The sequence below is a fragment of the Garra rufa genome, chromosome 19 (assembly GCF_049309525.1).
Source record: "Garra rufa chromosome 19, GarRuf1.0, whole genome shotgun sequence".
In the NCBI taxonomy this organism is placed as follows: Eukaryota; Metazoa; Chordata; class Actinopteri; order Cypriniformes; family Cyprinidae; genus Garra; species Garra rufa.
In genome coordinates, this window is record NC_133379.1 from 30,347,528 (window position 1) to 30,361,980 (window position 14,453).

At 36.3% G+C, this 14,453-nt stretch overlaps 2 protein-coding genes across 2 annotated transcripts in view; both read left to right on the plus strand.

The window, feature by feature from the left end:
* cacna1bb (calcium channel, voltage-dependent, N type, alpha 1B subunit, b) overlaps window positions 1-9,345 on the plus strand; it is an 85,998-nt gene extending 76,653 nt beyond the window's left edge. The window contains 5 exon segments of the mRNA XM_073824022.1: window positions 1,061-1,171; window positions 3,797-3,835; window positions 5,639-5,894; window positions 8,498-8,718; window positions 8,797-9,345. Coding sequence (XP_073680123.1) covers window positions 1,061-1,171; window positions 3,797-3,835; window positions 5,639-5,894; window positions 8,498-8,718; window positions 8,797-9,345 — 1,176 coding nt within the window.
* A 326-nt stretch (window positions 9,346-9,671) lies between these two features.
* Window positions 9,672-14,453, plus strand: part of LOC141292056 (uncharacterized) — a 93,502-nt gene continuing 88,720 nt past the window's right edge. Inside the window, exon 1 of the mRNA XM_073824023.1 lies at window positions 9,672-9,753. Within this exon, the coding sequence (XP_073680124.1) occupies window positions 9,672-9,753 (82 nt within the window). The remainder of the gene's footprint in view (window positions 9,754-14,453) is intronic.

Here is a 14,453-nt window from a genome sequence, read left to right on the forward strand (position 1 = left end):
TAAAATTGATGTTATGATAGGTCAATATTTGGATTTTCAAAATCTTAGGGTGCAGAAAAATCTAAATACTGAGAAAATCACCTTTAAAGTTATCCAACTGAAGTTCTTAGCCATGCATATGTCTAATCAAAAATTAAGTTTTGATATATTTATGGTAGGAAATTTACAAAATATCTTAATGGATCATGATCTTTACATAATATCCTAGTGATTTTTGACATTAAAGAAAAATCGATCATTTTGACCCATACAATATATTTTTAGCTATTGCTGTTGCTACAAGTATACCCATGCGACTTACAGTATGACTAGTATTGTGGTCCAGGGTCACATATGTTTCATTGGGCCATGAAGAAATATAGAGTTCAGCTAACAATATGTTTCCTGATGATATTTCCCAAGGGTAACATGTAAAGCATGAAAAGCAATGGCCCTAGTACTGAGCCTTGCAGTATTTCATACTGTATTTGTGATCGATATGATATGATACTTCTTCATTCACTGCTACAAATTGAAGATGGTCAGATAAGTAAGATTTGAGCCATGCCAATGTAATTCCACTAATTTAAAGAATGTTGTCGTTGATAGTGTCAAACGCAGTGCTAAGATCCAATACCACTAATAGAGAGATACAACCACGATCGGGAGATAAGAGCAAGTCATTTGTAACTCTGATGAGAGCTCCGTACTATGATATGGTCTAAATCCTCACAGACACCATTTCTCTCTAAGAAGGAACATAGCTGAGAGGTTACTGCTACTGTTTTTTGACAGAAAGGGAGACTTGAGATCGGTCTGCAATTAACTGATTCTCTAGGATCAAGTTGAGTTTTTTTAACGAGAGGCTTACAGACAGTTTGAACATAACAGACAGAATGACATTGACAAATTAATATTCAGTGGATCTATGACTTTTGGAAGCACCTTTATTAGTGGTTTAGATGGTATAGGGTCTAACATATATGTATACATGTCAATAAGGACTCTTTTAATATGCTAAAACATACTTTTTTGGGCTCATTTGTGTGTTTGTTTTTGTCCGGCTCTGTGTATATTGCAGGAATTAGTTGAGATGACTGACATGGAGAATGACTCTGATGTGGGCGGGTATCTTGTGCTGGAGGGTCACGGCAGAGCTGCCTCCATGCCCAGACTCAACGCTGGCTTTCAGGTAAGCATCTCCTATCAATCGTGGCCACATGAGGTAATTCTGGTAGGAGCTGGGAGTTGAAAATAACTGCTGTACAGCCTTTGTTTCTTATTCTGACTAAATTAATTCTTGCAAAGAAAGAGGCAGCTGGAGGATGACTGCCCACAGATAGAGGGAAGAGGAGTGAATGGGCAGCTGTAAGAGAGAATGGATGAATGGAGCCTGGAGGTAATAGGGAGGGCTTATTAATGAATGCAGAGAGGAGGTGAAGAATTCATGCAAATGAATTGGAGGAAGTCAAAAGAGGTTAATTTACTGTATACACAAGTCTCCACTGAGAGACACATTTATTCTCTTCAGTTCAGTTGAGTGTGTGTGTGTGTACCTGGTATTCATCACGTTATGGGGACCAAATGTCCCCACAAGGATAGTAATACCAGTAGATTTTGACCTTGTGGGGACATTTCTTAGGTCCCCATGAGGAAACAGGCTTATAAATCATGCACAATGAGTTTTTTTTGAGGAAGTAAAGGTGTGCACAATCTCCTATGAGGGCTAGGTTTAGGTGTAGGGCCATCGAAAATACGGTTTGTACAGTATGAAAACGATTATGCCTATGGAATGTCCCCATAAAACATGTAAACCCAACGTGTGTGTGTGTGTGTGTGTGTGTGTGTGTGTGTGTGTGTGTGTGTGTGTGTGTGTGTGTGTGGGAGGGAGGGAGGGAGAGAGGGAGAAGAACAGAGATACAGTTGAGGTCAAAAGTTTATATCCCTCTTGCAGAATCTGCTAAATGGTAATTATTTTACTAAAATAAGAAAGATTGTACAAAATGCATGTTATTGTTTATTTAACACTGAACTGAATAAGATATTTCACATAAAAGATGTTTTCATATAGTCCACAAGAGAAAATAATAGTTGTATTTATTAAAATGGCCTTGTTCAAAAGTTTACATCCCCTTGATTCTTAATACTGTGATCAAACGCTCGCTGATGGTCCAGAAGGAAAAAAACCCATGCGTTAAGAGACAGAGAGTGAAAACTTTTTTAATTTAAAGATCAGGGTAAATGTTAATTATTTTGTCTTCTGGGAAACATGTAAGTATTTTCTGTAGCCTCTAAAAGGCAGTACTAAATAAAAAAAATGTACACTTTCTGTTCAAAAGTTTTCACCCTCGGCCCATAATGCATCGTTCAAGCAAAGTTGTCCTTACTGTGAAAAGTTGGATCTCAAAATCATACAGTCATTGTTGGTATGGGTTCAAATATACAAAATACTGGAAAACCAAGGAATTTGTAGGACATGAAGGATTTTTCTGAGGAACAATGGGTAGTTTAACTGTTCAGGACAAACAAGGAACTCATGAACAACTATCACTAAATAAAAAAACACAGCTGTGAATCATCCAGGTAAGAACATAGTATTAAGAATCAAGTGTATGTAAACTTTTGAATGGGGTAATTTTTTATAAATTCAACTATTATTTTCTCTTGTGGACTATATATAAACATCTTATATGTAAAATATCTTATTCAGGTCAGTACTAAATAAACAATAGCATGCATTTTGTTTGTTCCCAGATTCTGAAAGTGGCATGTAAACTTTTGACCAATTGTAATGCAAAGTCTACATACAGTAGATTTACATTATATACAGAGCTAAATAAGAAATACTTATTTTTATCTTTGTTGTAATTAAATGTTTTTTTTTTTTTTTTATTACACTGACAAAAAATTGTGTGAGATAACTGTCACTCAGAAATTGTCAGTGAATTTCACAATTGACTACAAAGAAAGGCACAAACATTGAATTAAACATTTTTAAGGTAGAGGGATTATATCAATATTTTCTTGTAAAATATTCTCCAATAATCTTTGTTTTATTTACAATTTCGGACAACTTTTTTACAGTGTAGATATATGTAAGATTGTAATTCAGTGTTTTAGTATTTTGAGGTAGTATTATAGAATTTAATAATATTTTGAGTAATTTTAATTAGTTTGTGTTACTTATGTTAAGCTTTATTTTTTTTCAGTTTTAGTTATATTTAGTAATTCTACTTTGAATTAAATTATTTTGTTAAGTTATTCTTGACTTTTTCCAATTAACAAAAACATAAAAAAAACATTTGTAATAGTTGCAGTTAATAACACGGATGTAATTTTGTTTTTGTATGTTTCATATTGAGTTTTTCCTCATTAACTAATATAATTATTTCATGTTGTTTTTTAACTGTGAATTTATTTGTGTACATACTTGGTTTCTTTTGATTTGGTATTTTTGCCACATCGCTGATAGACTCACACAGTGTCCAGCATCCTTGTTATAAAGTCTTGTCTTTAGTCTTGTCTTGTCCTGTCTTGTCTGTCTCTTCTTTCTCTCCACCAAACTCTCTGAACTCTCCACATTTTTTTTTTGTTGATACAAACAATCTCTAATCCACGTCCCTGATTTCTTTAGGCACCTTTTTTCTGACCATTCTGGACCTTGATATCCAGACTTTTCATGAACATCACTCTTTACTCTGTCCCCCTCTTCTGATCTCTTACCTCCTGTCTCACTGTGTTACTGTGTCCATGAGTGCCACAGCTGTGTGCCCTGCTCTCCTCACCTATGTGTCCTCTTCCTCTTCCCGTCCAACAGCGGAGCCACTTACGCCACACCGCCGGAACGTATCTAGCAGTATGTACAAGTGTTCCACCTGCAGTCACTCTCTTTTTCTCCCTCTCTCTCTATTCTCTCTTTGCCAGCCACTCCATTTCTATGTTGGCTTCTGTGTGCTTCATCCATTCCAGCTCTTTTAGAGTCCACACTCTTTTAGCAGTCCAATAAAATTGTTTAAACACAACAATTACTCTGGTGAGGTAAACACAAACATGCAGATTTTTAGTAGTTCATCACTGTGGGTAACTGTAATACAAGTAATTGAATAGATTAACCACAGTTTAGTTATAGAAATATGAAAAGCAAAGATTAAAATGTAATGCTTATTTTATTTTGGATGTTGTGTGGTGCTAACTGTAAGTATGAATGTGTTTCATTTAGTGGGTTGTGTATCATCTTGATTAGTGCAGTCCTCTCTTCTCATATCTTTCAGCCATATGTATGATTATAATCATACAGTATGTAACCCTGGACCACAAAACTAGGGTAAAAACAATAAGAGTTAATTCTTTTAAATTGAAATTTGTATGTTAATAAGTAAGCTTTTAATTAATATATATTGGTTTGTTATGATAGGACTATGTTTAGCCGAGATACAACTATTGAAAATCAGAAATTTGAGGTGCAAAAAAAGGCAAATATTGACAACTTTAAAGTTGTCCATATAAAAAGTTTTTATATATTTACAGTAAGGCATTTACTAAATATCTTCATGGAACATGATCTTTACTTTATATCCTAATGATTTTTGGCATAAAAGAAAAATCGATAATTGTGACCCATACAATATATTTTGTTGGCTATTACTACAAATATACTTGTGCTACTTAAGACTGCTTTTGTGGTCCAGTGTCACATACACACTAATGTTTGTGGAAGATTTTTTGAAAGAAGTCTTAAATATTCATCAAGGCTGCATTTATTTGATCAAAAATACAGTAAAACCAGCAATATTATGAATCTAAATGAACTGTGACACATATTTGTCAGGGTTCTTTGATCAATAGAAAGTTCAATAGAACATAATTAATTAAAATTATAATAAATTATGTCTTTACTGTCACTTTTGATCAATTTAATGCATCTTTGCTAAATATAAGTATTAATTTCTTTTTTTTTTAAATGCAATGGGGGGAATGAGTCTAAAGATTTTACAATAACTGAAAACCTTAATATGTATGGATTTTGTGCAATTTGTCACTTCAATGAAACTTTTCAAGCTGTTTAAACTATGAGAAGACAGGACGCACTGCTTTTTAGAGGTTCTTTATGCTTATGCCACTTGGCGGCACTAATGAGTCTTTGTAGAAGACTTGCAAAGGTAAAAATTCCAGTCATCACCAAGGAGTGGTCACGGATTCTCTAAAGAATCTGGTCTAAAGTTACTTTTAGGACTATTTAACATTCAATGAATATGTTTTTGAGACTGTAAATGCTTATGTATACCTACTGTGGATTATCTAGAGATTAACAGCAACCGTAGAGCACCAGTGATTCTTTATAGATCAGTGACCCCTGCTTGGCTGTGGATAGTTCATCCAGCAACTATTCCAGTCGTCCAGTCCATGTGTACAGTAAGAGACGATTCGATGACAGCATTCGAACGGCAGAGTGTTTGCATCGAGCGTGACGGTGTTCCACTGTTCTCCGCAGGAGCGGACTGAACGTCGCTCTTCAGTGGAAGTGTGTTTTCATGCTCAGCTGGTGTTTTGTGCGTGTGTTGTGACAGGTCTATTGCTCTAGTTCTCTAGATATGTGTCCTTTCCTCCATCTCCTTTCTTTGCCTTTCACACATTAACTTGCTTTATTTCCACCACACAGCCTATCGCAGACGTGAGTCCTATGCGGCGGTCTACATCCTCGCTGACTCCTCAGAGAGGGGTGCGAGAGGTCAATCTGAGCGATTATGACCTGGAGAGGCCCAAGGTGGCTCTGGGCCAGAGCTTCGCTCAGGAGAGAGATAGAGAGAGAGCCCATCATCATCATCACCATCATCATCATCGCTGCCAGCGGCGCAGAGACAAGAAGCACAAATCGCTGGATCGAGCCATCAGCGAGGAGCAGCCACCGCCTGAAGGTGGGCTTGATTTTACCGTCTCATTCATTCTTTTATGCTTTTCAGCACATCCATGTGAAAGGAAAAGAGTGAATTTTATAAAGAACAATAATATCATAGAGATTTGGCCACCTAGAATAGTGGATTTCAACTCAAAGGAGCCTATATAATATAATATTGGAAGAAATATAACTATAATATATATTTATTATATTATAATATTCATTGTAATAATTATATTTATGATAACAATTATATATTTGTTCTTATTTTTTAGCATTTTAATTAAATTAGATTGTTTTAATATAACAATAAGAAAAGCAACATTGTTGTTTATTCATTGTAGTAACTGTTCAATTTATTTTTCAATAAATATATTTTTACAACACCTAGTAGCCTCCTTTTATCACTCTTTTATATTATATTATATTATATTATATATACACAAATAGTGCAGTACAGATTTATAATAAATATTACATATATTTCTTAAATATACACATGTATTATGTTAATATAGAATTTTATTTTGGATGTGAATAATCACGATTAATCGATTTCACAGCGTTCATACTATATTACATTATATTTAGTGCTGTGAAATCGATTAATCATGATTAATCGTGATTGTATATAATTTATGTTATATATATTACATATATTTTTTTAAATATACACATATGTGTGTATATTTATATACACATATAAATATGCACAGTACACACAAATATATTATGTGAATATAAACTTTATTTTAGATGTGATTAATCATGATTAATCGATTTGACAGTACTCATATTATATTACATTATATTTGGTGCTATGAAATCAATTAATCGTGATATATATTACATTTTTTTATATACACATGTACGTGTGTATATTTATATAGACATAAATATACACACTATACAAAAATATATTTTGTGAATATAGACTTTTATTTTAGATGTGATTAATCGTGATTAATCGATTTGACAGTACTCATTATATTACATTATATTTGGTGCTATGAAATCGATTAATCGTGATATATATTAAATTTTTTTATATACACATGTACGTGTGTATATATATATAATATATATTATACATGAATATATATTACATATATATATTTTTTAATATACACATGTAATTGTCATATATCATTATAAACATAAGAACTTGAACTTTATGTCTAGGTAATTTAAAATTACAATTTTTCTTTTGCTTTCTCTAAAAATGAGTGGATTTCCAGAATTTTAGGAAAAACGCTAGCAACAACTGGATGTTTTATAAATGTGTACTCAAACAAAAACTCCTGAAGTTTGGATTTTTTCCTTTATAAATTTGTATTTAGGTGTTTTGCACTTCCAAAAATAGTTGAAAATCCCAGCTTCTTTTGCTTAGCACAGTGATGTAAATTCTTTAAAGGATTATAGTGATCAGGTTATCAAGGAAAATACTCTTTATTGCTCTCCGAAGCACTTTGGTGTGGGATTTACTTTGTCATGGGGCTTACAGACCATTGCTAGAAAATGTGCTTTAGAATGGATTGATTTCTTGACTTTTGTTTCTTGGCCAGTTTTTGGTGTGACTAAGAAAGTCAGCAGTCGGAGAAAGCAGCTCGTGGTTGCTCATGAGGAGAGCGCTCTCAGGATGACAAAATGAACCACCTGTTATTTCTTTACTACAAGATTCCTGCTCTTTCTTTCCTGCTCCTCTCATTCTGTTCTCAGAAACACTGGAACACAAACATGTTTCTCAGCCAGAGTCTGGCTCTGCTGTTAATAGATCAGTCAGCTTTGACTGAGTTGAAACAGGGCAATACATCAGTCCACTGAAAGCTCATTTTAAGTTGGGTGTATTTGTACTCAGATTTCAAACACATACAGACACCCACATACATCTTCCTCTACATGTTTTTGTTTCTCTGTAGTCAAAGATCACAACAGCACCAAACAGCAGGGCTCACACACACAAGTCACCAGCTCTTTTGTGGTGATATATAAGTGCCCTCTGGTGTTTTGAGTTCACAGTGGTTTCAGGGTGGTGTTGGGCAGCAGTGTCTGGTGTTTACAGACAAATTAAAAGGCCCCAGTGCATGGATACACTCATTTATTGACACACTTAGGGGAGAATATAAGAAGAGAAAATGAGAATTTAATAATTAATCAAGTAATTTCAAACAACACATTTTTTATTAAACAAACAACTGAAAAAAATCAGCTTTGTCATGACAGGAATAAATTACATTTTAAAATCAAATAAAATAGAAACCATACAAATTCTAAATAATCTTTTACAATATCACTGTTTTATTATATGTTGATCAAATGTATATAAAATGTTATTTACATTTTTGTGCCACTTGGATTACAAAACAGACTTTTAAAATAACTTCTCTCTCTGTCTTCCATTGGTTGGAAAAACAGATCCCGGCCATCTGTTTTACTATCAGTCCTACTTGAACTTTCTCACGCCAATTCATTGTTACTATGTTTGTTTGTCGCAACGTTCAAACAAACAAGAAGTGGTTTGAAAGAGCCACAGAACATCATATTTTATCATTTAAAAAAACAATTCAGCTTAGAATTGGACATGGCTGATTAATCTATGTAATGTATTTCTATATACAACAGCAGATCCAAACACCGAGTCACTGCCCAGGGAACGAGCACGGGAGCGAGACCGCGGCCGTTCCCATGAGAGGAAGCACCATTCATCCTCGGCGGTGGAAAGAAAGCAGCGGTATTACTCTTGTGACCGCTACGGCAGCCACGAACATGACCAAAGCGTGTCCGCCGGGCCCAGTAGATCCACATCACCAGGAGAACCCCATGACCCATTGAGGCTTAAACAGGTCAGGTGGTTTCCCTCGGTCGCTCTAGCTTCCACGCATGCCTTGTCGCAATGACTTACTCTTCTCTTTGATTTTCAGGGAATTAACACAGCTAAAGGAACTTCAGTTGTTCATACCTCAGGCTCCAGCACACCCTGCCGCGGGCGTAGACAGCTCCCACAGACGCCCCTTACACCTCGGCCTGCTGTTGCCTACAAGACTGCCAACTCCTCTCCGGTCCAGCTCAACACTGCCCAGTCTACAGGGCCCTGCCCCACTCGCCTTAGTCGTGGCCTGTCAGAGCACGATGCCCTACTCAGTGGTAGCACCCACCGCCAATCTCCCGTGCCTGTCACTCGTATCGGCTCTGACCCCAACTTAGGTCCCCTCCAGCAAGACTCAAACTTGTCTGAAGCGGACGACTTCCACGATGCCTTGAGCACGTACGGCACGGGCCGTTCCCCCAGGACTGCCGCCTCCGTCGCCCACACGTCATCAGGTGCGACCCCCACTTCCACGCTGCTCTCGCGCAGCCTAAGCGGAGTCCCCAACGGATATCACTACTCCCTCGGAGTGAACGCTGCACCTGGGTCGAGCGGCAGAGCATCTGGAAGCTACCAGGGGACTGAGAGAGATGACTGGTGTTAGTCTAGCATGAGTTTTATCGTCTTTGCCCTGGAAGGAGGAGCCAAAGGAGGGAAACAAGAGTTACGTCCGCAGTTTACACTATTACAACACTATTAATAGTGTTACACACTTTTTTCACCTGTTTACCATCAGATTGAGTGCATACGGTTTTATCAAGGTGTTCTTCTCGTTTAGAAAGAAGCAGACATCCTTGTTACTGTTTTTGAAAGTTGCGGCATGATGGAAAGCACTTGGAGGTCTGATAGGTTTCAAACTGAATAGTTTAGCCTCAAGTGACGCTCCCCACCTCTTTTCATTTCATTAGGGCTGATTCCACAAGCAGGGAGATGGTCACATCAGCTGTGCCTGTGATCAAGACCTCAGACCTCAGAGAGGAAGACGCCCAGAAACACAAGCTGTGTGGAAAAAGTGAGACAATTAGATGGTGAGATTTGAGAGGTTCTTTAGACTCTTTGCACAGGACACGATGACTGAAAAGTTATTTCTAGGGATTTAGGCTGTGTGTCCTCTAAAAGTTTTTTTTTCCTGAAGCCAGCATATAATTTCAATTGTTTGCAATGGGTGCACCACATATTCCACGCTGAATGTTTCACTCTCTTTGGTCGTCGACAGATGGGTAAAACGTAGCTAAAACGAATGAAATCTCATTCCGTTCAAAAGTTATAGCTGTTTTAGTAAAGTCGGCCCTGCCCCATACGAACGTTTTGACGTCCCTTTGTAATGGAGATTCCAAAGTTCAACCTTTTCACTCTCCAGAGAATCCTGTAACAATTTAAACCAATGATTAAAAAACAAATTTTTGGCAAATCCAGGTAATTTACCATTGAAATCTGATGTTTTTAATGTTTATGACTGTTATAGCGCTAGCTGTTGTCCGATCTTCCTAAAACTTTGCATGCTTGTTTAGAATCACCTGTCACATTGTGCTCACCAGGTTTTGTGAAGTTTTGAGTTTTCATTTAGGCTTTATAGGCTTTTGTGTATATTTAGACAGCTACTTCTTTTTAAACAACCCCGTTATAGCTTCCCAAAGGGTAAATTTCTAGATAAATTATTGACCTAGAGAGCCCAGAGAATTGCACTTCAGTGGCTTTTCCTGGATTGAGCGCAAAAACCTAGGACTAATTTGCAAAAGTAGGTTTTTTCACATCTTCTCAATCATTTATCTAATGGTTTTATTGACAGCAGTGGTTCTTGAAGCAAAGTCGTTCAGAACAAGGAGCTCTATGGTATGATATGAACCTTGCAATATACAATTGTTTACACCTTTGAAAAATATGATATTGCCCCCAGTGGCTAATTTTTTTTTCTAATTTCTCAGACTTTTAGGCAAACAGGCCCACAGAGTTTCGTTACGATCAACCTCCGTTAAGCTAGTCTAATGGGTTCTCAAATTTCATCGGCCAATAGCAGCCATGATTTTTGAGATATGCAAATGTTCTTAAAGACACTTGTGGCACTTTGGACCAAGACTATGCATACTGATTTTCGGTTGCATAATTATGCCCGTTTTTATGTTTTTTTTTCCCTCTTACAGCGCCACCAATTGGCCAAGTTTTGTAACTTTTTTCATGTAACCTCAGATTTTGCTCTTACATACACTTTGTGAGTTTGGTGAAGATATCTCATTCTGTTCAAAAGTTATAGCCATTTTAGTAAAAGTGGCCCTATCCCTTTTGAACGTTTTGGTGTCCCTTTGTGACGGAGTGTCGAAAGTTCAACTTTTTTTAATAATTACTGACATTCACTTTCCAGAGAATCTTCCTGCACTGGTTTGGTTCCGATCGGGTGAAAAACCTATGCGTTTGAACCCCTTAAAATAATGCTTAGAGGAACATTTTCTCCATGGGTCTACCAGGTAAGCAGCTAAACTCTGCGCCTCCAAGTGCTCTCAGCTAGGCGTTTTCAAAAGACTGGCTGGCATAGGAGCTAAAAACTCTTTGGTGGACACACAACCTTAAGGTCTGCGCTGCTGTAATTCTACATCTTTCTCTAGTGTGAGTGGAATAGACGGTTTGCTCCCACCTCCTTAAAAAAGGTCAAATTGAACTCACTTTTCTATCAGGCTGTAGTAGATTGAATATCTTTTCACAGTGTTCCATTTTATACCTTGTAAACGATCCGAGTGTAGCTGGACATTACGTAAGGTCTAATCCTTTTCTTACTCTTGAGAGGTAAGATACCAAGTGCCTAAACTTTGAGATTTTATTGCCACATTGGTGCGTGATGCATTACAAAGCATTTGGCCTAAAAGAGGCAATGAACTGTACGCTGTAGGTTAAATGTCACTGATACTTGTTTCTATAATGTACTTGAGCATGTGTTTGAGGAAAGAGATTGCACAAAACAAAGACTGTAGCGTTATAAAGATAGTTTAGGTGGATGTCGATAATGTTGGTCTAGTCAGAGTGTTATTGAAACGAATCAGGGGGAAATAGTTGATATAAAAGACTGAAAGGTTGTATTTGTCGGTTGCTGTTGGTGACAGTGTTGTTTCCAGAGGGCGTATTGTGAGCTCATGCCTTTCTCTTCTAGTAATTGATTAAAAGAGGAAGAAGGCAAGATAGATTGAAGCGCTTTGTCGACTTTCTCTTGTATCTATTATATTCACACACAAAAAAAGTTTCAGTGCGACCTATATGAAATAAATAAAATGGTGTATTTTCTCAATTAGTGAGATATTATAATGGTTTGATTATATTTAACAAATTAAGGATTTCACTCTGATCCTGCCCATATCTTCAGTTTGTCGACTTTGTGTCTTTTCCATGTGAAGGGTTTATTAGATGGTGGTATTTGTAGGGTGAGCCTGCAACAGAGCGCAACAGTGGCTGTCTGCTTTTTCAGTTTTGTAAGTATTTTACCATTCATTGTCCTCATTGGAATTTCAAGCAAAAATTTAAGCAAAACAGTATACAAAACTAACTTTCTGGTTTACAGTATAAAGCTAATGAAACATACCTTATGCGATTGATTGATGATTGGCAAATCTCTAATCTCTATGAGTGATACAGTAGTTCTTTTTCAGGAATTTTTGCTTAAGAATAAGGCTGTCATGATTCCTCGATTCAATAGAGGGTTCGTACTTAAGTCACCCCGATGTTACCCCGATGCGTGGCCATATTGACAATAGTGGGATGTAAACAACGGTAATATACTACTGAATACATTGTTCGGCTAATTTATGCTGTCTAAACCACGGAAAATGTGGAAGCCACTAAATCATATGGAGAAGGATTAAGCAGGAAAGGGCGCAATATTTTGACGAACTAAAGTTAATAGGTGGTAAAAATACATACGTACAAACAGTATTAATTAAAACATTAGCCTAATATTTCACCTACCTGACCGGAAATGATAAGAACAAATACTAATGTTTTAAAGGTTTTTGTCTTGGAAATCCTAGTTTAGTTTGCCCGACCACAAACTGCTTTTTTTGTCTTTCAGACAGTTTTTTTGCACTCTTCTCCAAATGTTTTTCCCGGTCTGACCGATTAGTACAGCCCAAAACATGACAACAATTGACCATTTTCAGCAGCAATAATCAGCAAAAGATGGAGATTTATTTGGTTTAGTGGCATTGTTTATGTTTAGTGCCAGCGAAATGGATATGGTTGATTGATGACACATCGTGAAAACACTATTAAAGTACATTTTAAAACATCCTTGACCTTGACTGCAATTTGCCAATGTCTAGTAACCGGCAAAGTACCGGAAAATGGCGCATTTTACAGACCAGAATCCATGAAATTATTATTAGATGTTTTCTAAGGCTAAGATAAGATATATTAATATTCTAAGATATATTAAACCCATTGCCATAATGCTATTGTGAATTCACAAACATTATGATCCAATTAAAATATATGAGCTGCGGGTTTAATATGCGCTTTATTTATATCCTTTACTTATAAACTTCATCTTTGCATATGCTGTGCGTCTGGGCTGCTTATACTGTATATAACATTCATCTGGAACAATGTGACCATTCAGAATCATAAGGTAAGTTGTTAAAAAAAAAAAACTACGCAAACACAGGAGAATATAATGTTCAGTGGTACGAAAATCGCAGGTCTCGCTAATTATTGCTGCTAAAAATGGTCAATTATTGTCATGTTTTGGGTTGTAGGTTGCCAAAAGTTAGAACAAATTAGGGAGAAGAGTACAAAAAACTGAGGAACAAAAGGCGTTTGTGGTTGGCCAAATTGAACCAGGATTTCCAGAGCAAGAATCTTGACAACATTTGTGTCATTTCTGATCAGGTAGGTGAAATATTAGGCTCTAATATCTTAATACTCTCGTACGTATCTTTACCACCTATTAACTTTAGTTATATCAGGTAAATCGTTCATCAAATAGTTCATCGCGATTTCAAAATAAAAGTTCAAACCCTCGCTCTGAGTTTACACATGTTGATGTCCACAAATTTAAGAAATGACAGTGGCTGTAGCATTTCTGTAGTAAGAAAAATGGCTGAATATTAAAGATTAAGTGGACATTTTAATTAAATGTTGTTTAGTCTATATTAAACAAGGATTAGATCGCTCAGTAGTGTAAAAACAATCGTCAGGTCGTTGGCGCCCTCTACAGGACTTCGATATAATCCTTAAATGTATGTTAGTTCCAACGATATAATACATTACGTATTTTTACAGTTTTGTTAACTAAAACCATATGATTACTTGCTTTAGATACTTAATTTGAACCAATTATTGCCTCATTGCTATTATATGTGTAGTCTATTTCAGGTAACACATATAGCAAAGCTATTGTTTACTTAAGTCTATTTTTATTACCTCAGTAATTATAATTATCCAATTACTCGATTAATCATCAGAATAATAACTCGATTACCAAAATAATCATTAATGACAGCCCTAACTAAGAATCTCAACACTTACGATAGGTAATTTGAAAGTTAAATTTGACTTCTCTATGAAGAAAATGAATGGAATTTGTACCTGTTGTGCTCTATAATCTCTAAGTGCAGGAAAGTTTTGACTGTTGAAGTACAGTAGGGCTATGCAACAAAACGACACTTTAGGACTGCTCTTCATCCTGTAGCTTTACCTGCACCCACACACTCTCTAGCTTTAGCACCAACGGGA